The 21,910-nt window shown below is 38.1% G+C and overlaps 1 protein-coding gene across 1 annotated transcript in view; it reads right to left on the reverse strand.

The window, feature by feature from the left end:
- Positions 1-15,430: 15,430 nt before the first annotated feature.
- LOC5576245 (tubulin beta-3 chain) overlaps positions 15,431-21,910 on the reverse strand; it is a 93,095-nt gene continuing 86,615 nt past the window's right edge. The window contains exons 3-4 of the mRNA XM_001655976.2: positions 17,400-17,644; positions 15,431-17,339 (exon numbers count right to left, since the gene is read on the reverse strand). Of these exons, the coding sequence (XP_001656026.2) occupies positions 16,386-17,339; positions 17,400-17,644 (1,199 nt within the window). The 3' untranslated portion in view covers positions 15,431-16,385. The remainder of the gene's footprint in view (positions 17,340-17,399; positions 17,645-21,910) is intronic.

A 21,910-nucleotide genomic window follows, 5' to 3' on the forward strand; every position in this document is an offset into this window, starting at 1 on the left:
ACTTATGCGGCATAGTTTTATAGGAATTCCCAGAAATGGATACACATGGCAGTTTAGGATGTATTCATGTGCCTATACGCGCAAAAGTCTTGAAAGAGGGTTCACTATACTATGATTAACAGTAAATGGCTTATATAGCCTTAATGTGGTCTCAAGCTCATCGTGATACAAGTTTTGTGCAGTCACTAATCTACTCATATGCAATGCGCACATTATATTTGGGGTTGGAGAGCCTGATTTTGAATAAAAGAGCAGGATTACTTCGGATCGACATTATGTTATCACTCCAATTATTTGTCATAAGATGAATAATAAATGTGGCGAAGATAACAAATCAATCCGATGTAATCCCGCACTTTTATTCACGACTTCGTACTTATGGAGGGCACATTTTGCGAAACAGAAACAACAATTTCAACAACCAACATGGACAGATAAACTTCAGTATCGTAAAACGAGTTATTTTTGATAATGCAGGTAACTTTGATAGTGCGGGATCCGCAGCGTATTAAACGAATTAACTAAAAGTATGTCATTCAGTTAAGCAAATCGAATGCGAAAGTAAGAAGTATCAGTGTGACACTTCATCTCGGAGCTGTTTTCGTTCAAATCAAAAGTATTTAAGGCTTAATATTCGAATATTAAAAATGATGAGGTTCGCACTTTCAAAACGCTCACAAAAAATCTGTTTTACCATCACAATTTCATGAAATTATAATGGGTTACGAATGCTTGATGGCCTAGCTATAGTAGAACAAGAATCCGGTACCGAACCTCATAGCGAAAAACAGTTTTACAATGTGGAATAAGTTTTGTAATCAAAGTCACAAATTCCCATATAACGTTAAAAGCCTAGAGGTATGCAACAGTTCATGTACTCTATGGGATTCATTCGATTTATACTCATTCATGTTCCAAAAACGATTGATTTATGGTGAATTCAATGTCGAAACATGATTATCAATAGATATCTATTCAGAGATATAATTTTATACCTATTATTATAAACTTATAATGGTGTGTTTGTCATGTTTGTTTTGACTGAAAACACTTTTAAATGTGTTTTTGTTCAATTTATTTCTGTGCTTTAATTGATAAAATCTAATCCAGTTTCTCTATTAACATTCTCCAATCCAATTCAAACTGTGATGATGTCAAACAATAGTTTGTTGTGCATTTTCATGTGCCTCTCTACTCATTGTCAATGTTACCCTATTACCAAAAACTGACTTTCGAATATATGAAAAACTATAGATTCATTCAGATCAAACCGTTATGCAATCCTTCATGTGCAATCGATAACAAACATCCCAGTGCTTGTTTTACAAATAAAAAATAAAAAATTTAGATTTTCTCTGAAAAAACTATCAAAGTTACCCCGTTTTATGGTATGTATTTAGTTTTAAGTATGTGAATGTAACTAAGGATACGTTAATGATGTGTGTTTTTAGCAAACGCACCCAACCAGCGGCTGCAAGATTTCAATATAATTCTGCATGAAAACTTTACAAATATTATATAATATTGTTACTCATACAAGGAATATGAGACTATCATAGATTTTTCTTTATTTACACATCTTACAATCAAATTTTCTGTAAACACCCTGTATATGTAACGATATTTTACAATATTTGTATGCGTTCTAGTTTTGGATGTAGACACACCGTATACAGGTTTGCGTTAAATCTTCTTCCATCTTTCAATCAAAACAAATGTGAATAACAAGACCAGTTAGAGTGAAAATATCATACAAAATCGAAACAGTACATTGCCCCATTGGCTGTTTATTTTAATGGTTGTATGTAATTATATAGTTGTCTGCTATATTCAAAAAGCTTCATGTTCAATAACGAACTTCAATGATTTCAATTATTCAGTAGAATTGGAAACATTGATGGAAATTTGATAAGTTGTAGTATGTTTACTATAATAAATCTATGTAAAAATGCGATGTCGTTAATAAAAGGCATACCACCATAGGCTGGTCACATTGTGTGAATGTAGGAAGAAATTATGCTCAATTTGAAACGTCTTGTACTCAATTCGTGTTCAAGGTATATCAAATAAGCCTTTGAGCTATTGCAATGCATCAAAATTAGTGTAACTCTAATATTCTCCTATGAACTCAAATATGGAAGAAGGGTAAAAATCCAAAAATCGACTTTTTTCAGTTTTTTACCGATGAAAGATTTTTTAACATTCCGCAAGCTTTTTTTAACTATCAAGGCTATCTATTAGTGAAAAAAGATCGGAGGTTCATGCAAGTTCGATAATATGTGTGTTCCAGCACACCGTGCGCCATTGTAGTGATTTGACATCGTTTTCTTCAACGCGTCTGTGCGAGCCAAGATTATACGAAAAATTACAGAATATTGTTACTTGGTTTCCATGCCCATATTTTTCTAAGCCTGCTTGTTGTTCTGTGTCGACTGAATAGATAATTCAATCACACTTCATTACGTCCTCACAAGACGCACATATGATTACTAAGGCGGTTCAAAATTCAAAAAAGTTTTAAAATCCTATCTCTCATATCTTTCTTACCATCCTTACTATAAAAATGGAACATAAGTACAAACTTATCATCACATAGCGAAAATTAATTCTTCAAACATTAACAAAGAAAGTTGCTGAAGAGAGCAATTCAATCCGACGAATGGGAGAAGAGTTATTCATGAATTTAACGGAGCACAAACTTACACAGCTTTCACCCGAGCACATCTAAACAGTTTTAAAACAAAATGTCAATGAGAGGCCAACTCAGGGAGATTGTGTGGAACAGACGAAAAGGACAAGAACACATTAAACATAAAGTAATAGTATTCTGTTGTCCACTCAATTTGCGATTGAGTGCAGAAAACCTGAATACACAACGCTCAATTACCGTTAAGTCACCAGTCACCGTGCGGTCCCCATTCACCGTGCACATATACAAATTCCTACAGAATATTCATACAATTTTCACAAATTATTCTTTTGTCAGCAAAATAAGATAAAACTGATGAAACGAAGTAGTTCTTGTCACAAAGCATTTTGAAAAACCTAGTTTATGTAGTCAAAATCATGTGAATTCTGTTTGATAATGAGATTTTTCAACACTCTTAGTACAAACGCCAAAAATTCACATATTTCGTTTTAACGATAGAGTATGAAATTTTTCAAAATTTCAGCTAGTTTCCATTGTTGATACTTTTAGTAAGATGTATTTCATCGTATGAGCAATGACATTTTATGCAAATTAGAATTTTTTATTGTTTTTCAGTCGAAACCCAAATGCACGGTGAATGGATCCCTTTCAATATATATGGTTCCTAGTACCGTGCATTAGTGTAAAATGAATGAAATCATTCGGTAATATTAAATTTGTTGTTATGTCGTCATTAAACTACTTCATATTTAGCTTTTGAGTGAACATGGAATGGTTTGGACAATACAGTCAAACCTCTTATAACGATTTTAATGAAAAAATAATTATTTAGCCAATTTTTAAACTTTTTATGGTTTTTATTGTAAATGAAGATTTGAATACTCTTAAAAATTAGTTCGCACACTACTAGCAACATAGTTGCACCATCAACAACGTTTTTTGAAGATACAAAATTAAATCATGACGAAAACTATACGCACGGTGAATGGTGCACCAGCGTGCACGGTAAATGGTGACATATAACGGTACGAGGCGACCTTAACATGACATTTTCAAACATAATTTTTGAGTATTTTTTTGTTATGCATCACTACTTTTAGATTTTTTCCTGAATTATTATATAATTGCACGCTAGGTAGTGGTAGTCTAGTTCGCTTCAAATTATTTGGAAAAGTTATATAATTTTTTGAAGTGCAAATTTTTCTTTAATGCACGGTGAATGGTAGCTTGACGGTACTTGTATCGTGTCACATTTTCTGTGACACCAAAACGGTCAATTTCAGGACCGATACAAGTAATTTGAGAAGAAACCCGAGAACCGAAAATACGCCAAAAAATCTCGAAAAGCAGTCTCGACGGTCGATATATAGAAAATAGTTTTAAAAATGACGAACTACCATCAATTTCTTCAGAAAATCGTTCTACTGAAATTCTGGTATATTGCCAGAATTTCAATCGCATAAAGAGCGCATCAAAAATGAGTATAATTAGTAAACATATATTAAGCTCCTCGTTTTCAGTTATTTTGGGCACTGAAACAATGATAGCATTAAAAACGAAGAAATTTTTGATAGCAACTATAATATATTTAGGAATGATCGTGATTTAGTTTTAACCAAAAGGAAGTCAGGTGGTGGAGTTCTAGATGCAATTTCCTCAAAATTCAATTCTGAGCTTATTGCTTCACCAAAATTTAAGGATTTTAAGCACGTTTGGGTAAAAACAGAGATCATTGGAGAGACACATATATTCGCGTCAGTTTACTTTCCTCCTGATCGAGCTACTAAGTCGACGTATGAAGTGTTCTTTAAGAAAATACGTCAATTTTTTAAAGATTTTCAAACTTTTCTACTTTTTTAAAAAGGCATGCATATTTCAAGGATGTGTTATTCTACGCAAACATTTGTCTGCATAATAGCTTTCTTTTCTACTAATACACCATCTTGATTGGACCATGATTTCTCAATGTTTCGACTTTGTCTGGTATTGGGTGCTGTCCGGCACTGGGGGATCTCCCCCTAAGTAACAGGTTTGGTTCCAGTGAAAGCGTAAATGCAATAGAAATACAGAGGAATGATGTATACAAACGTACAGCAATGACAAAATAATAGTTTTCAAATTGTCACTCCTCGATATCGATTTATGACTGTATTCAGTGATAATGAACGCTTGGATTGCTCTGATTTAGTGTTGGTTGGTGTTTGAATCTTGAAGAATGTTTATTGTAGTTCATAAATGAAGTTTTCAATAAAAATTGGAAAAATAAATGGGAGCCAAAAAAAAAAGTTACGTTATATCGAGTTACGTTATAGAGTGGTTACGTTATATCGAGGTATGACTGTACCGCAATATACAATATTAAAAAGGGGATACATTTCGAAAACAGATTGCAACTCGACGACGTCATTCCTTAATTGAAAACAAAATGATCTAGTGATCAGAAGCTGTATGCTACAATAGGAATGACGTCACATGTTTACAATCAAATTAGATGTTTACACTAGTAAAGAGCCTGCCTTGTTAATGTTGTATGCCGTGACCATGTTCAAAACGTTTATCAGACCGGTAGTCCTTTAGGGACATGGAACTATTCTCGAGGAGGACTTGCTCTTTGGTTTTTTAAACGCCGGTTGCTAAGGGCGATCTTTGGCGGCGTGCATGAGAACGGTATGTGGTATCCATAAGCTACCCAAAGCTGGAAGGCATTGTCATAGGGGTCGTACGTATTCTGTACTGGTAGTTCCAATAACCACCACTACCCCATTGCACTTTTCCAATCTCCCTATGTAGTTATTAGGTCTCGTTTTCCCGTTAGACTATTGGATTCTTCAGATTCTTCACGGACCTTTGTAGGGATTAATTGAGTCATCAAAGGGAAAAACCAGAGATAATCAGGAATTATTTCTAAAAATATATTTAGGAATTATTGCAGATATTTGAAAACAAAAATGACAAATTTGACAATGAACAAAAGATAATGATACTATGAATCACTATTAAATATTATTATTCCTACAGCGTAAAAAAACGTGAAATTAAAATTGGGCGAAGATAAATCACGTAAAAAAGATCCAGTGTATTTCAAACCAGATATTCTCTCGAAGCACAGTTTGGCTATTTCATTCTAATCAGCACTCGAGATTTACAAGCGTATGTGCACGCCCGGTAATTTGTTCCACTTGGTCATTTCCATTAGATATTGTCACACGCTGCCCCATTCCGAACGCTGTTGGTGCTGCAATGAAGTACCCGGGAATGAACTAAAATGTTGAGCTGGGTTTTGGATTAGCTTGATCTGATTAAAATTTTCCTACAGCGTATTTCCTCACCTCGGATTAAGTTGCATTTAAGTCGCTAATAAAAGTCGACTTCGATTGTTTTCGGGTGATAATTTTCTCATGCTTTGAAAACGCGACCTCTTTCGGATTGTGGCGGGTGGTTCGGTCGCGTAGTCAATGGTAGGAATATTCAATAAACCGTTGAACATAATCTAAAGCATACATTCGTGTTCAAAGCAAATCAGCAACAAAACAGTCCATGCTCATGCTCAACGTGGTCTCCAGTGGCTTTGGGTGCACAGCACATGAACACCTTCAAACAAAACCGAAGGATTCATAACTGTTTATCTAGACAGAGTGCAATTTAGAACCATTATCAAAACATGTTTAGGTTTAGAAAAAAGCGGACCACTTTCGCCTTCAGTTGGTTTGCTTTCGATGTTTTGTTCCACCCACCCCTTACAGAGCACAGTGTGGTTTTTCGCTGATTTCGTGAGTCGAAATGGAATAGCTCCTAAACGGTCGATTTTTATCATCACATTTCAGTAAAATGTCTTGATTTATGAGAGCGCTTCTTCTGACACAAAAGTAATTTTCAAGCGGTTAGCTTTTTTAAAAATGTGCGATGCTCGTTCGGAAGCTCCTGTCGAATAAGTAAAGAAACTGCCTTCGGATGGTCAAATTGACGGACCCCTCGGTAGTAATAAAAGAAACCTTTTTTGAGGACCCCCCATTTTTTGGAAATCTAAAACTGCCATAGCTCAGACAATTCTTAGACAACCCCTTCAAAGAGAAAACATGAGAGCTTTATTTGCAAAAATATTTTCTAGCGGTCATATTGAAATTGCCTGTAACGGAGGTATATCAGCTTTACGTGGTGCGATGTTAGCTAATAGATCTACCGAACCGAACCCTAGCATTATCCTGTTTTACATTCTAGGGTTACCGTTCTGGTAATTTTAGGGTTTGTAGTATTAATTCTTTTTACCGGCAACAGAATTTGGGAGTAGTGTTTGGTCCATCGATTGAGTGAGCAAGTGATAACGGGAGCGAACGATGGGACCGGAAATGCATTCATTTGGTAATATCGCGTATCCGTTTAGGCGTGATTATATCTAGATCCCACCTTAATGCGCTTTCCTGAACGTAGGCACTGCCTCGAACAAATTTTGAAAACAAAATCGACGCTTTAGGAGCTCTTCTATTTCGACCACAAAATCAGCGAACAAAAAACATTGTGCAGAGGTGATGTTAGCTGAATGCCGGCTAGTTCTACTCCAGCCGGCACGAATAAACATTTTGCTTGCATCAGCAGCATAAGTGCAGTGATTTAGTGCAGTACACGATGCGGCTCACCGATATGGCGATGGCTGACTGGAGTGATGTTTTGTTTGAAGAACTTAGCGGGAGGCACCAACCAATGCTGTGCTGTTTGGCATTGCCGCAATTGTGCCCACTTTTCGCTACACCGAAGATGAAGGATTGAAAACAAATGTGTTTCCCTACTCCTACACTTCAACTCATTAGAAGTGTTATTGGGCTTCTTCTTCTACTTTCTGGCGTTACTTCCAAACTGAGACTCTGGCTGATTCTCAGATCTATATTCTTCTGAACACTTTTACAATTATTAACTGAGTGCAATTCATCATTTTTGCATTTAAATAAAATAAGGGACCTTCCTTAGCCTACTGGTTAGAGTCTGCGGCTACAAAGCAAAGCCAGGCTGAAGGTGTCTGTATTCGATTCCCGGTCAGTCCAGGATCTTTTCGTAAAGGAAATTTCCTTGACTTCCCTGGGCATATAGTATCATCGTACGGTATACGGTATACGAATGCAAAAATGGCAACTTTGGCAAAGAAAGTTCTCAGTTAATAATTGTGGAAGTGCTCATGAGAACACTAAGCTGAGAAGCAGGCTCTGTCCCAGTGGAACGTAATGCCAAGAAAGAAGAAGATGGGACAAAAGTTTATGTTTAAAATTTCAATACACCTAAACATTCTTAGATTTACGCGTCATGTATTTTAAGCTTCATCATTCAATTCGTCTGCAGGTTACGGGATACAATAAAAATACGCTTCAAATTTTATTTTTTTAACCCGTCCAAGATTGTCTGTGGAATTTATGTCCCAAGTTGTGTAAGCATCCTAACAATAATTCTTAGCAATCCTACTACGAATGTGTACTTCTTGTGAGTGCTTTATAGATAGAGTTTTGATACAATAAATTGTATAACAAGGATCGTGCTTTAACTGATTTGTCATGGCAATGGAGAACTATTTTCGAAATTCTCTTAATTTGAATTTAGTGCTGAAAATCATCTCTTATCTAAAAAATCAAGGGATCCCATAACGAGGAGAAATTTATCACAAGTCAAAACGATTATTGATAGTTTTGGAAACAACGTTACATGCGTAATAAGAGCTCCCTTAATCCGAATACGCTTCGGACTATGTAATATTTATGGAAATAATAAATAATTAAATATAAAGGATCCGCAAAAACGCCTAAATGTAGACAATTGCCATACAAACTTCTTTTTTTTTTTTACTCAACTCTTTATTTAAGGCTCATGCGTCGTTAGGCATTACGGAGCCGGCTTCTTATTTGTATTTGTTTACAATGATATTTTCACTTAGCAATCTATGTTGGTGTGAGGAAACGAAGTACTCGCGGATTGGCCGAGGTTAAGGGCTTCATTAAAAAAACACACAAGCTTCTGATATCTAAAGGAAATTAAATTATTTCAACAAAATGAGCGAATTTGTATTATTTTGGATGATAAAATTTGGTTTGGGGATATATTTTAGGCATCCCTACAAATTTTCAGGTTGACAGCATGTCCAAATTCTTGTTTACAACTAGAAATTTACAGATGTCTGTCATTAGGGGTCATGCACCAATTACGTCACGCTCCAAGGGTGAGAGGGGGTCGAGTCAAGCGTGACAAGCCTTACAAAATTTTCGGAGGACTCATACAAAAAGTGTGACAAAAGGGGGGGAGAGGGTTGACAAAGTTGAAATTTAGCGTGACATAATTTGTGTACCATCCCTTACCATACAAAACATTGTATTACAATTTTACATTATTAACATACAAATAAACATACCTTAACACAGGAAATTTCTCAACACAAAATTCGACAATATTCACGACAATCACTCCAGGATACATTGACATTTATGCTCCAATAGGAAGAAATAAAATCGTGTGACACGGTGATCGATTTCACTCGAATTAACGATACTGTTTTCTAGAATACTTCTGGCGCCTCTGCTGAATAAGTATTTAAAGAAAAGAAAAAAATACCAAAAACATACCTTGGCGGGACCTACCTGTCCAACCGCACGCTACGGCACTGATTATGGCATCTAATTTACTCATGAACTGGGTATTATAAATCGTACGATTTCTACCATCCGCATTAGTGTGTTATCGCTGTATTGCGCCTGGCGTATATGCAACAAGTATGGTCTGTTATGAACATACACTCTCAAAGATTTGTACTCAGAGTATTTTCACCCAGTATGTATATTTTTCCGCTCATGTTCCCTATGACGCAACTAATTACCTACTAGTAATGAGCATTCGATTTAAGACTAACACTTATGTAGGTTCTAAATATTTGAAATTTGGCGGGTGACCCAGGGGATGAAACCAAAATTTCGTGATTTTGTCGCACTTCCACATTTGACCATTCTTCTTCTTCTTGCTGACTTTACGTCCTAACTAAGACAGACGGTTTCGCCGAGAACCCCACAGCTGATATCTCGGTAATAATTTGACGATTCTCGGTATAACTTTTACCGAGATCTCGGTAAACGTTTACCGAATCTCGGTAATGTTCGCTGAGATCTCGGCAAAAAAATCGGATTGCCGAAATCTCGGTAAAATAAGTACCGAGATTCGGCGTTAAAAATTACCAAATTCTCAGCTGTTGGGTTCTCGGCGAAAAGTTTTACTGAGGTCGGTAAAATAATTTAAGTGTAGAGTCTGCGTCTCAGAAATTGTCATATAAATTTTCCAAATTCAGATTTTTCGCGGGATTACCTAAATTTTGCGTTGGAGGCCAAGTTTCGTGGATTTCTCGGTTTCCACGAAATCACGAATTTCCATTGTTTCTAGTTCTAAGAAATCACTATTTTTGTATGATTTTTTTCCGGAGTTCCAACCCGGAGAAAGTTTTATCCATTGCAATCACTAATTTGTAATCAGTGCTGATATTTCTTAATATCAAGCGTGTGCTAGAATAAGGGCGTAAGTCGCATGATCGATTTATCTTAATCGATCCTCTCTTTTATGAAAAAAAGTGACAAGGTGCAAATTTGTTAGCATTTTTTCACTTCAGTAAAGTGGAGTAAAGTTCCCAGTTCCCTGAGTAAAGTGGACATTCTCATATCTTCCTTACCAACCTTACCATAAAAATAGTGTTGTGAAAAATTGTCAGCTCTTTCGGAGGTAATTTGAAGGTGGCTCGAAAACAATGTAGGTTTATATGGAAATTACAATGAGAAATTTTGAAAAATGTTCCAAACGCGTTAGCACTGTAATGTAAGTACAAACCCAAGAAACATTAGTAGTTGAACAACAGTTTATTAAACTGAAACATCCTTTAGAGTGGTTTTGTTCAACTTTTAATACATTAAAATGTTTGTTGGTAAATTAATATCACATTGTAAAAACTGATTCTAATGAAGGATGTTTCCGATGAAACAATTCCCGTTTGCACTGATTTTCTTTGGAGTTTTTGTAGATGTTTGCAGGGCAATAATCCCATATGAAGCAAAAATAAATACAACCGAACTCATGAATATCTCTTCTCCTATCCATCGGATATAATTAGTCTGTTTAGCAAATTTCTTTGTTATGAAATGGAAAATGAGTTCTAACTATGGGATGATAAGTTTGTACTTCCAGAAGTAACGTATTTGGAACATTTTTCAGAAATGTCTCCATAGCAATTTCCATATAAACCTTAATATTGTCTTTGGGCCACCTTTAACTCACCATCGAGAAAGCTGAAAATTTCACTCTTACAGAAGTTCAATCTTGGTAACTTGGTTTCAGGAATTTCTGTTGAATCCTTTTGAAATTTGAAATATAAACATTCAGTTTTCCAGTACATCATCTCCTTCATAGTGGAGTGATGAACATTAGATTGCATATTGGAAACGGTATACCAACACAATTTTATGTACTTAAGGTGATTATAAAACGAAGCCAAACTTCGAATTTTCAAGGGCACAAGACTGGAGAATCTAACAACAGTTCGCGTTGAAATTCAATCAAATTACTTGCTTGCTGATGGTGACCAATGGGATAAATTTTCAAGGCGGAGCACTTTTTGGTTCTCAAGTCTTGTGCTCTTGAAAATTTGAGGTGTGGCTTCGTTCTATAATCACCTTAAGGCCTTTTGGTGCGTCATCACAAAATGGCTTCTTCTAAAATCATTAACATATTGTTATAATAGTATTGGTATTTGCAGCATCGATGAAATATAACTGCTCATCACATGATTTTATGAATCATTTATACGAAGAAAAATGCTTCACGTAGTTTTTCGATATTCAATCAACACTATCAGATAAAGAATTATCAATTTAGCGACCATATACATGAGATTTATATTCTCAAAAAAAAAATCTCCGATCTTATGCCGCATTTCATTACCTCACACAACTACACATGTAAATAGAAGGTGTTTACCTTTTCCACTGTAATTCTTCAGCAAGCATTTGTGTTTTGGATTTCATATTGCGTTCACAACACATTTCGAACGGGAATCAAATATTTATAAAGTTTTATTAACCGCAGCACTCAAAACAATTATGGCGGTGATTTCCACTTGCTGCAAATCGACCCCGCCGCCGCACACTGAGACATGCCTGTGTATGTAAAACAAGTGTTTATCAATTTGGACCACCCAAAATCATGAGAAGCTCCACAGTGCGATGCGTCGGGACGCGTCTATCGTGTGTGCACAATTACCGCGATCGTTAAGCGCAGTGATGTCAGAGTTGCTATCTGTAAAATCATAGCATTTAATGTGATTTGATCACAAAAATCATCAAAATGTTATTTAATCAGTGATGAAAAGATATTTGTAAAATGATAAGTTTTTATAATATGCAACAAATGTTCCGTCACCAGCCACCTGGTAACACCGTCATCTCTTGCAAACATAAACCGTGCCGGTGCATAACAAAAATATGTCATAAATCAAAAAAAAAAATCATAAAGTTTTCTTTTGATATGTACGATTTAAGAGTAGATTTTGATTTCCAATACTCGTCAATCTACCAAATTTCCCATGTGTTTACATAAAAATATGCTTAACAAAAATATTATATTGTTTGTTTGTTTGTTTTGAAAATGTACATGGAAAGGCGACACTACGACTGTCATATCAATGATGATTCTAATGATTCTTTGAGTTACACGCCGCTTCACCTTAACACTTAAGGAAAGAAGAGATAGGTAGGCGAAGCGACAAAAATCAATGGGAGCACCTTGTAACCTCTAAAAATATATAGTCCGGCCAACTCGCTTTGGATCTCAAAGAAATCCTTTGGAGACCCCTCGTTTGAATGTTGTTAATGTTGCTTGAATATATCCGTGTGAAAATGTTGCTTTTTACACGAAAAATCAGTTTTTACACTAGTGAGCGGTAATAGGAGCATGAGCGGCTACTGATACATTGATGGTATGGGGCTGGGGGCAAGAAGGACACCGTAAGCTATATCGGTTAAAATCATGGATGATTGCCACAAAGGAGATTGGGCCAAAATTTATGGAGTTTGGTCCCGGAATGTACACGGATGACTCATATCTCATTTGACAAGGGGTATGTTTTGGACAGTTTTCTATTATTATATTATTTTCTATTATAATGTTTTCTTGCGAATTTTTTTTGAATTCGTGCGTATGTATGTGCTTATGCATGTTTTTATTTTAATTATAGATATTTTCAAAACGTTGTGATTTGACACAGATTTCAGGACGTTTTGAGTTGCTGAAATGTGAATATATAAAATATACTAAGATAAAAAAGATATAGGTTTGTGCGTTTAACAAACACGTCACTTTAGGTAACAGTTGGACACAAATATCAAATCGTATTATCGTATTTCAGTGATCTAGCTACATATTTGTAAAAACCGGTGGTTTACTCAGGACGGAATTTCCATACTATATCCGTTTTAACATTACAGTGGTTGCATTGTAGTATTCCGTACTACACTGGTAGAAATACCTCGCTAGTCGTACACAGCCTTAGCGTGCTGGAAATCCGTGTGGTAGTTGCCAATATCTTTGATATGAATAACATCATGCTATTGCTTCTCAGAGAAGATCATTTGAAGTGGAAGTAAATGTAGTGTTTGACTGTTTGCTGTGGACACACTGCCAATAATTCTAGCAGAACCATTTCAGTTTGCTATCAATGTCAGCTCCATTGGCAACGCCTGAGCACAAATGCTTCGCTAAGATCGCTAAATACTCATGAGGATGTCAATAATGTGAATTTTCAGAAGAAATCATCCCATCTTCCTGAGCTGCGCGACAAACTTGAGCTGGGAACAGCTTTCATCGTGATGCACGACATGCAAAAACATGAGATCGGATGATGGTCGATCAACAAAAAAATGTGCAGGTTGAGGATCAACGGTCGATCAACGGCAGTGATGATGACAAAGACGCAGCTGGAACGCAAGTAGGATCGCCATCCAAGCTTTCACGTGAAGATCATCATACATACAAATAAAAGGTACCAAAGTCATAATGTAGAATAATGAATATCACTTGAGATAGGTAGACATGACAGTCCTTTCCCCTTTAGAAACTTTCCTAATAACTCAAACTCATTATGTGTCGAAGATAAATCCACAAAATTCCTCAATTTCATCTTCAAAGCGCAAATTTGTTCATTTCAAAAGAACAATTTCGTTCATTTCAATACAGCAATCGCTTCACAAAACGAACAACTATGTTCACAATAAACGACAATTTCGTCAGCTCTAAAGGCGTGATTAATTTGGGCGAATTTTACGTCTCCAATTTAAAGGAAAATAATCGAATTTCAATTATTTGTTCAGAATTTGCAATGAGAATACATATTATTATTATTTTTTATTTATCCGAACACATCAAGTCAAATTGCGTAATTTGTTCAAAAATAAAAAAAAGACTTACGCATTTTTGGCCAAATCTCACCCCCAACGACGGTACTTGCACATTTGTTTTCAAATTTCTTTAAATTCGAAAGGTAAATAATTTAACCGTGAATTGAACTATTCGCTGACACGTTGAATGGTTTGATATGGTTGTGGTCTGTAAAGGTTGCTGCTCTTGAACGCTCTATCATCAAGTTATTACCGAGAGAATTAATAGTAACATTAAAAAAAAAATCCGGTAGCGATTTTTTTTTTGTTTATGAATATTGTTCGATTGGCTCATTCGGATCAAAATCCAAACTTTGCCAGTTGAATTTATTTGCGTTCTTGTGTATGAGAAAATCATAATAGGCCCTTTGCAAATCAATTCGCTAATGACTTGACACAAAAACATCATCCTCTGATTGCCTGTAGAACAACAGGAGTGTTGCCAAAATAGTTCTACTATTAAAAGACGTATATTTTATATGTTTCTCTGTATATTGAAAATTATGCACTACAATCTTCTAATAAGAATGTATTAAAAGGCTCAATTGTTACCAATGCATGCTTTGTTGCCTAATTCCAATAAATTAAATAGTTGTGTTCGTTATTTTCGGTGAATTTAAATCGTGAATAATAAATACACCGCACTTGAATATGGTTTTCTGGCAACCTAGTCAAGTAATAAAAAGTGATTGCTGAGGAAATTAAAGTGCATTAATTTCAATTTATAGCATAAAAAATTAGGTATTTCCGAGTGCTTTACATACAAATCAAAAGTTCAAAAGTCCATAAGTGATCATTGCGTAGCTTTTGTGGAAAAATTGGCATTGGAGCGGAGAATTGGACCTTTTAAAGTGGTGAGTTTTTGGAAGCTGTTCTTGTGTTGTATTATTCGGCAGCTCACGAATGACGATAATTTCGTAAGCATTTATTTCATTTAATGATAAAACTCATGTTATATAATATTTTTGTGAAAGATGTGATTTACATGGAAGATTATAAGTCAAGGAATATGTTGAGTACATTTAAGTTAACTCTTGTTCCGTAGATAAATTTGAACAAGGACGATAAGTTAGTGCTGCCGAAAATACCCTCAGGGTGCCGAATCATTTACCCTTTAATATTTACACAACCTCAATTTGGACCTATCATGGGTCCACGTGAAATTGAAGATGGTACTCTTTCCCCGGGTGTCACTCTTGCCCCATGTCCCTCTATGTAAAGTTTAGTTATTCGATAGTTGTTGACAATACATTAGGTCCTTAAAATACGTTTTTGTTACATATTTTTAAAGATCATAATGTTTCTAGCCATATTGGATTGTCATCACATAAAATATTCAAACATGTTTACAAATAAATACAAAATATGTTTTATTTTACCGCACTAACACTTTTCAATTGTCCCAGATTGTCGTCGATGTACGCGTGTAGTTGATATAGTAGATAGTTGATCTGTATCGTCATTAAAATTTAGCTCAAAATAAAACTGACAATTCCTGTATTTTGAAGTTTTAAATTGTTTTCGGTATTGATTCTAAACATTCAAAATAATAAATATCAAATAGCGATGAATCAAAGATTTTAGAACGACGATATTCATAGTGATTGTTCTTGCTTAAAGAGAACGAATTATAAATACAAAAGACTGGCTGACACTCAACTTTTTTTAACCGAACCTTCATTTCTCAAAAATCTTTGGATATATTGCTAAGTGTATGATGCACGTGAGTCGTATAGCAAGAAGCAAATTGGTCCACAAACTACGTTCGATTGGCAGCTTCATCTGTTTTTCACTCTCCTTCGTAACTCTACCGTTTGGAGTGACCCAACTCACCGCCTCAGCCAGCATGATATGAAAGTCGTAACTCCTCAGTAACGCAAGTTATTTCTTTTCCCTAGAAATACTGCCTGAATGTAGACTTTCATGATCGAGTTTCGCTACAGTATATGGCCGTTTGGTGAGAAAGGGCTAAGTCTCCACTTACAAATTCAACACTAGCTCACACTCTCGCTCTCTTACTTACACATTATTAGTTTGATTGATGATTCTTATGTGCTTGAATGGATTTTGATTTGAACGGAAATTATTATTGGGGTATTTTAGAATTCCTAGTTCCTGATCTGAACTGTCCATTAGTAAATATGCTTGAGATCCGAGATTAGATGAACTGTTAGAATTTCCATAAAGACTATTTCTTCGGTTTGTATACACATAAAAATCGGCTCGATTTATCTAACTAAAAGTAATAAATAGTAAAAAATGCTTCTCGACAACCGATGGATGCCTCTGGGGCGGTTGTTTTAGACGCATTCGCCTTCCATTTCGTCAGCGCACTCTTCTTGTTCAAACTCATCGTCAGCCGTCGCCTCCTGATACTGTTGATACTCAGACACTAAATCGTTCATATTGCTCTCAGCCTCAGTGAATTCCATTTCGTCCATGCCCTCACCGGTGTACCAATGCAAGAAAGCCTTGCGACGGAACATAGCGGAGAATTGTTCGGAAATACGCTTGAACAGCTCCTGGATGGCAGTGGTGTTTCCAATGAAGGTCGAAGACATTTTCAGACCCTTTGGAGGAATATCACAGACGGCGGTCTTGACGTTGTTCGGGATCCATTCCACGAAGTAGCTGCTGTTTTTGTTCTGAACGGCCAGCATCTGTTCGTCGACCTCCTTCATAGACATACGTCCTCGGAAAACGGCAGCCACGGTCAGATATCGTCCATGCCGTGGATCGCAAGCAGCCATCATATTCTTGGCATCGAACATCTGTTGAGTGAGCTCTGGAACGGTAAGAGCCCTGTACTGTTGCGACCCACGGGAGGTCAGTGGAGCAAATCCAGGCATGAAGAAGTGCAGACGTGGGAACGGCACCATGTTGACGGCCAACTTTCTCAGATCAGCGTTCAACTGACCTGGGAAACGAAGGCAGGTGGTAACTCCGGACATAGTCAGGGAAACGAGATGGTTCAGATCGCCGTAGCTTGGGTTTGGCACCTTCAGAGTTCTGAAGCAGATGTCGTACAGAGCTTCATTATCAATGCAGTAGGTCTCGTCGGTGTTCTCGACCAACTGGTGAATAGACAGAGTAGCATTGTATGGCTCCACGACCGTGTCAGACACCTTTGGCGATGGGACCACCGAGTATGTGTTCATGATTCTGTCTGGATATTCTTCACGGATCTTGGAGATCAGCAGTGTTCCCATACCGGATCCGGTACCACCTCCCAGCGAGTGAGTCAGTTGAAATCCCTATAAATGGGTAATAAGAGTTAGTTAACGATTAGGTATTGGTTAACCTCAGTATCTTACCTGCAAACAGTCACAGTTTTCGCATTCTTTGCGCACCACATCCAACACGGCGTCCACCAGCTCGGCACCCTCGGTGTAGTGTCCCTTGGCCCAGTTGTTGCCTGCACCGGACTGGCCGAAAACGAAGTTATCTGGACGGAACAGCTTGCCGTATGCTCCGGAGCGGACGGCTTCCATGGTACCCGGTTCCAGATCGAGCAGGATTGCTCGTGGCACGTACTTGCCACCCGACGAACGGGAGACTGCTGCAAAAGGGAACAGACGGAAGGTGGAAATGAGTCGGGTGAACGTGGTTTATCGAACAATCAATTGAAAAAAGTCTTATAAACAATGAGGTGTTCATAGTAAAGCGAACAAGGCCCTTTGCTTACCATAATGTGCGCACTTTTTTATTCTGTGTAATTATAATTTCAGAATAACATATGAGAAGAACGCCAATAAACTTATACTAATATAATATGGCCTTCACACTGTACAAGTCCCGGACTATTTGTGCAGAATGCTGGAAATTTATTTACAACTAGTGGTCCCGGCCTGAGACGAGACTCGCGAAGACGGTCTTCTTTTTCTGTGATTGCTGAGTTTTTTCTTATTCCACTTAGTGTTTATACCAATTATGCGCATGCTGTTCAAAACCTCACATGAACATCTCAGCAAAAAATGATTGAGTTTGCATCACATCGAATCATAAATAACCGTTTGAGTGAAATTTCATGCCAGCAAACGTAGCAGACATTAGAAATAATTGATCTTTTGCTTAGATTTATCAGCAACTTTGGAAAAAAACTGCTCCGTCGACTGAGGTTTTTAATAACATTTTCCTTTGAACACAATACTTTTCACTTTTTCAGCCATAAAAACGGTGGGCTGCATTTGACGTTTCGTGAGAGGGGAATCTGGGCTGCATATGACGTTGATATTTTTCCTCTTCGCGAGTCTCTCTCAGGTCCCGGCAAACTTCGTCTTGCCATCAAGTAGGCTGTTAAAAAACGCTATGGATCGTCCCATACAAAATGACAGTTCCGTTCACTCTCGTTTATCCAATTTTGCTGTTGAATATCCTGAGATTTTTATTCACACAAACACTTCGCAACCCTTGACGAACAAAGCTGAGAAAGAATCATTCAAATCTATTGACCCGTTCGTAAGCCATTTCGTGACATACAAACACCACTCCATTTTTATTTATATAGAAGATAGAAGATACCTAGTGCTTCTTCGATACAAATTTAGGACAAACATCGTCACAGCGGAAGTGCCATAATGCTCCAGACTTGAGCCGAAGCTGATGTATAATAGTCAACCAGAATATCATCACTGCCGACTAGATCTATAGGCCAACGATCACTATAGAATCACAGGCTTTGGGTCGTCGCAGTATCAATGCTCCATCCGGAATCGCTGGACCACACGGCACCCAGTCAGTCATTGACGAGGGATTCTCCGACGAAGACCGTCTGGGATGAGTTGAGTAGAACGCGACAAAAAATTGGTTTTGTGTTGTCAGTGTGCCGGTGAACCGGACATTAGATTCCGATCGTAATCAATAGGCCGACCTCAGCGCACTGCCAAACAGCTCTTGCAGGGGATTGATCGGTTTCAGGAAGCCTTCCTTTCGGGGAACTCTCCGTCGGAGTAGGTTAAGTCTAGTCTAGAAGTTTACGAATAAATAAACGTATGCTGTAGGAGCGTCACATCACCTTTTCAGCGTCTCGCTGCAGTTGTGTTAGCTTAAAACATGCTTTTTGAATGGTAAAATTCTAAATATGATACAGAAGAAGAACAGAAAAGCTTCAGAATCACCGCGAGAGCGCCTCAAGGTTTAATCCTAGGCCCAGCGTTATGGAATGCGATGTACGATTACATACAGAGACTGCCCTTTTCACGGATATTAAGATCATAGGCTTCATCATTGACGCGCCCTAGCGATCTACAATTAATCGATGGAGAAAGTAGAGTTGACCGCAGGGCACTATGCTTCCATAGTTGAGGAATGGATGAAGGCTAGGAAACTGGGATTAGCTCATCATAAGACTCAGGTAGTGATGATCAACAACCGCAAGTCTGAGCAAAGAATGCTTGTTTCGGTAAATGATTGCACCATAGAGTTTAAACAATCCCTCAAGTATCGCGGAGTAGTGATCAATAACTAGCTCAGCGTTACGTTGAATATTCCTGAAAAAGGCATCTACAGCTAATTCGGCACTTCCGAGGATGATGTTGACGTGGCGCTATCCATACTTAGGAATGGGGGACTTATCTGGTCAAAAGTGAACAGCTTTGAACAGCTTTTATCGTGATGGGTGATATGCATTCGGGTGGTGGCCGATCAATGAGAGAATGTGCAAGTTGAGACTCAAAGGCCGGTTCTTCAACTTCAGCTGTCGTACTGCCCAAGCCACGACATCAAAATCAAAAACTCTCAGGTTGGCTATGAGGAGGAGTTCAGACCGACTATTGGAAAGATCAGCGCCCACCGGCTGACGAACGAAAACGGATTACGACTAATGGATTTCGCCGAATCCAAGAGTATGGCCATTCGTAGCACCTATTTCCAGCACAGCTTTCCATACCGATACATCTGGAGATCACCACAGCAGACAGAATGACAATTCGACCACGTTCTGATAGATGGACGGCACTTCTCCGATATTATCGACGTCCGGACCTATTGTGGCGCTAACATCAACTTAAACAGCGCCCAACACTCACCGTTGTTAACAACGTACGGCCGCCCCAATATGCCCTAGAGTGGCTTAAGCAACCGAATGTCGCAGCTGAATACGCACAGCACCTCGAGACTGCATTACCGGCAGAGGTTGAGCTGGATGCAGCCCCTCTTGAGGACTGCTGGAGAACAGTGAAGGCAGCCATCAACAATGCAGCTGAGAGCAATGCTGGGTACGTGGGACAGAGTCAACAGAACTATTGGTTCGTCGAGGAATGTAGACAGATTCTTCAGGAAGAACGTGAAACGTTATAGACGAAAACGGCAACAGCAGACCCGCTTCTTTAGAGAGAAAAACCGCCGCCTGGAGGAAACAAAGTGCGAGGAGATGAAACAGCTGCGCCGGTATCAAGAAACACGTAAGTTCTATCAGAAGCTCAACGCATCCGGCAACGGATTCGTGCCGCGAATCGGAGCAGAACTCATGTTCGCACCGGCTGATAGGCACAATTTGGGTAACAGAACAGCAACCGGAGGAATGGAAAGAAGCCGGCTTCGTTGACGGCCGATCGATAACGGACCAAATCTTTACTGTACGGCAAATCCTCCAAAAATGGAGACACCATCTTCTAAGTATGGTGACAGAGGGCTCGATTGGCTTGTCAGGTGGGTTGGGCCCGGAACATCCTGTCTACTGCAAATCCCTGCAGTTGATATAGGGCATGTCCATAGTCTGGTTTTCAACTATGGATCAATGCACGAATTCATTATTTGACGTTTTAGCGGTGCCGTGTTATTTAGGTAACCATCGAAACTAGTGAATTCAGCACCGCTCAAACGTCAAATTAGTGAACTCGTGCATCGGTCCATGAACCAATGTACGTGTTCATTCGTTGACGTGTGAGCGGTGCCTGGTTATTTATGTGACCATGGTAACGAGTGAATTTGACACCGCACAAACCTCAAATTCGTGAACTCGTGCATTGGTCCATAATGATTGATGTTAAACATCGTCAGTTGAATTCCACAATGATTTTCGCGCTGTACAAATTGCAAGTCCCTTACTACTGAAGAGAGAGAGAGAGAGAAAAATTAGTTCCAAAACCCTGCTGGTCTCCGATTTAGGACAAAATTCGTCTAGAATCTCTACGGGAAATACCAAAAGCCACAACTGAGCCGAAGCTCTGGAATGCTTAAAAGGAGCCGCCCACAAATTACATTACGCTGTAGAGGTAAGAAGGAGGTAGGTACGAGCGTTATATCCAATATTAAATTGTTGATATGAAAAGCGTTACAAAGAAGATGAGGGATTGAAAAATTTGTGCAGTTTTAGCATGTAATAAATGCATACTGTCTAATGCGTGGTATGCACCTAAAACGGAAAGCACTCTTTTTTACCAAAGTAATTTTGACAGCTGATCCAGAATGAGCGAAGTGTTACTTTTACTTGCAATATAATTGAGCTGCACATTTTTCCGTCCGGAAAAGTGACAGCTCCATTTGATTTGCAGAGGTGAACCCGCCTAAGGGGCCATGCACAAATTACGTCACGCTCCGAGGGGTAGGGGGTCAAGCCAAGCGTGACAAGCCGTACAAAAATTTCGGAGGGCTCTTAAAAAAACCTGACAAAGGGTGGTGGGGTAAAAAGTTGAAATTTAGCGTGACATAATTTGTGTACCATCCCCAAGGCTGAAAGCCTTTATAATAAAAATAATCAATCAATTAATCCATTTGATTTGTACGGCAGGCGTTACCGACGTTATGAAATCAGCTCTACTTCTCAGCAGCGTACACCTCAATTAGTTTTAGTAGGCGAAGCATTCCTTGACCGTTTCTTGTCCTA

Source organism: Aedes aegypti, chromosome 3 (genome assembly GCF_002204515.2).
Source record: "Aedes aegypti strain LVP_AGWG chromosome 3, AaegL5.0 Primary Assembly, whole genome shotgun sequence".
Classification (NCBI taxonomy): domain Eukaryota; kingdom Metazoa; phylum Arthropoda; class Insecta; order Diptera; family Culicidae; genus Aedes; species Aedes aegypti.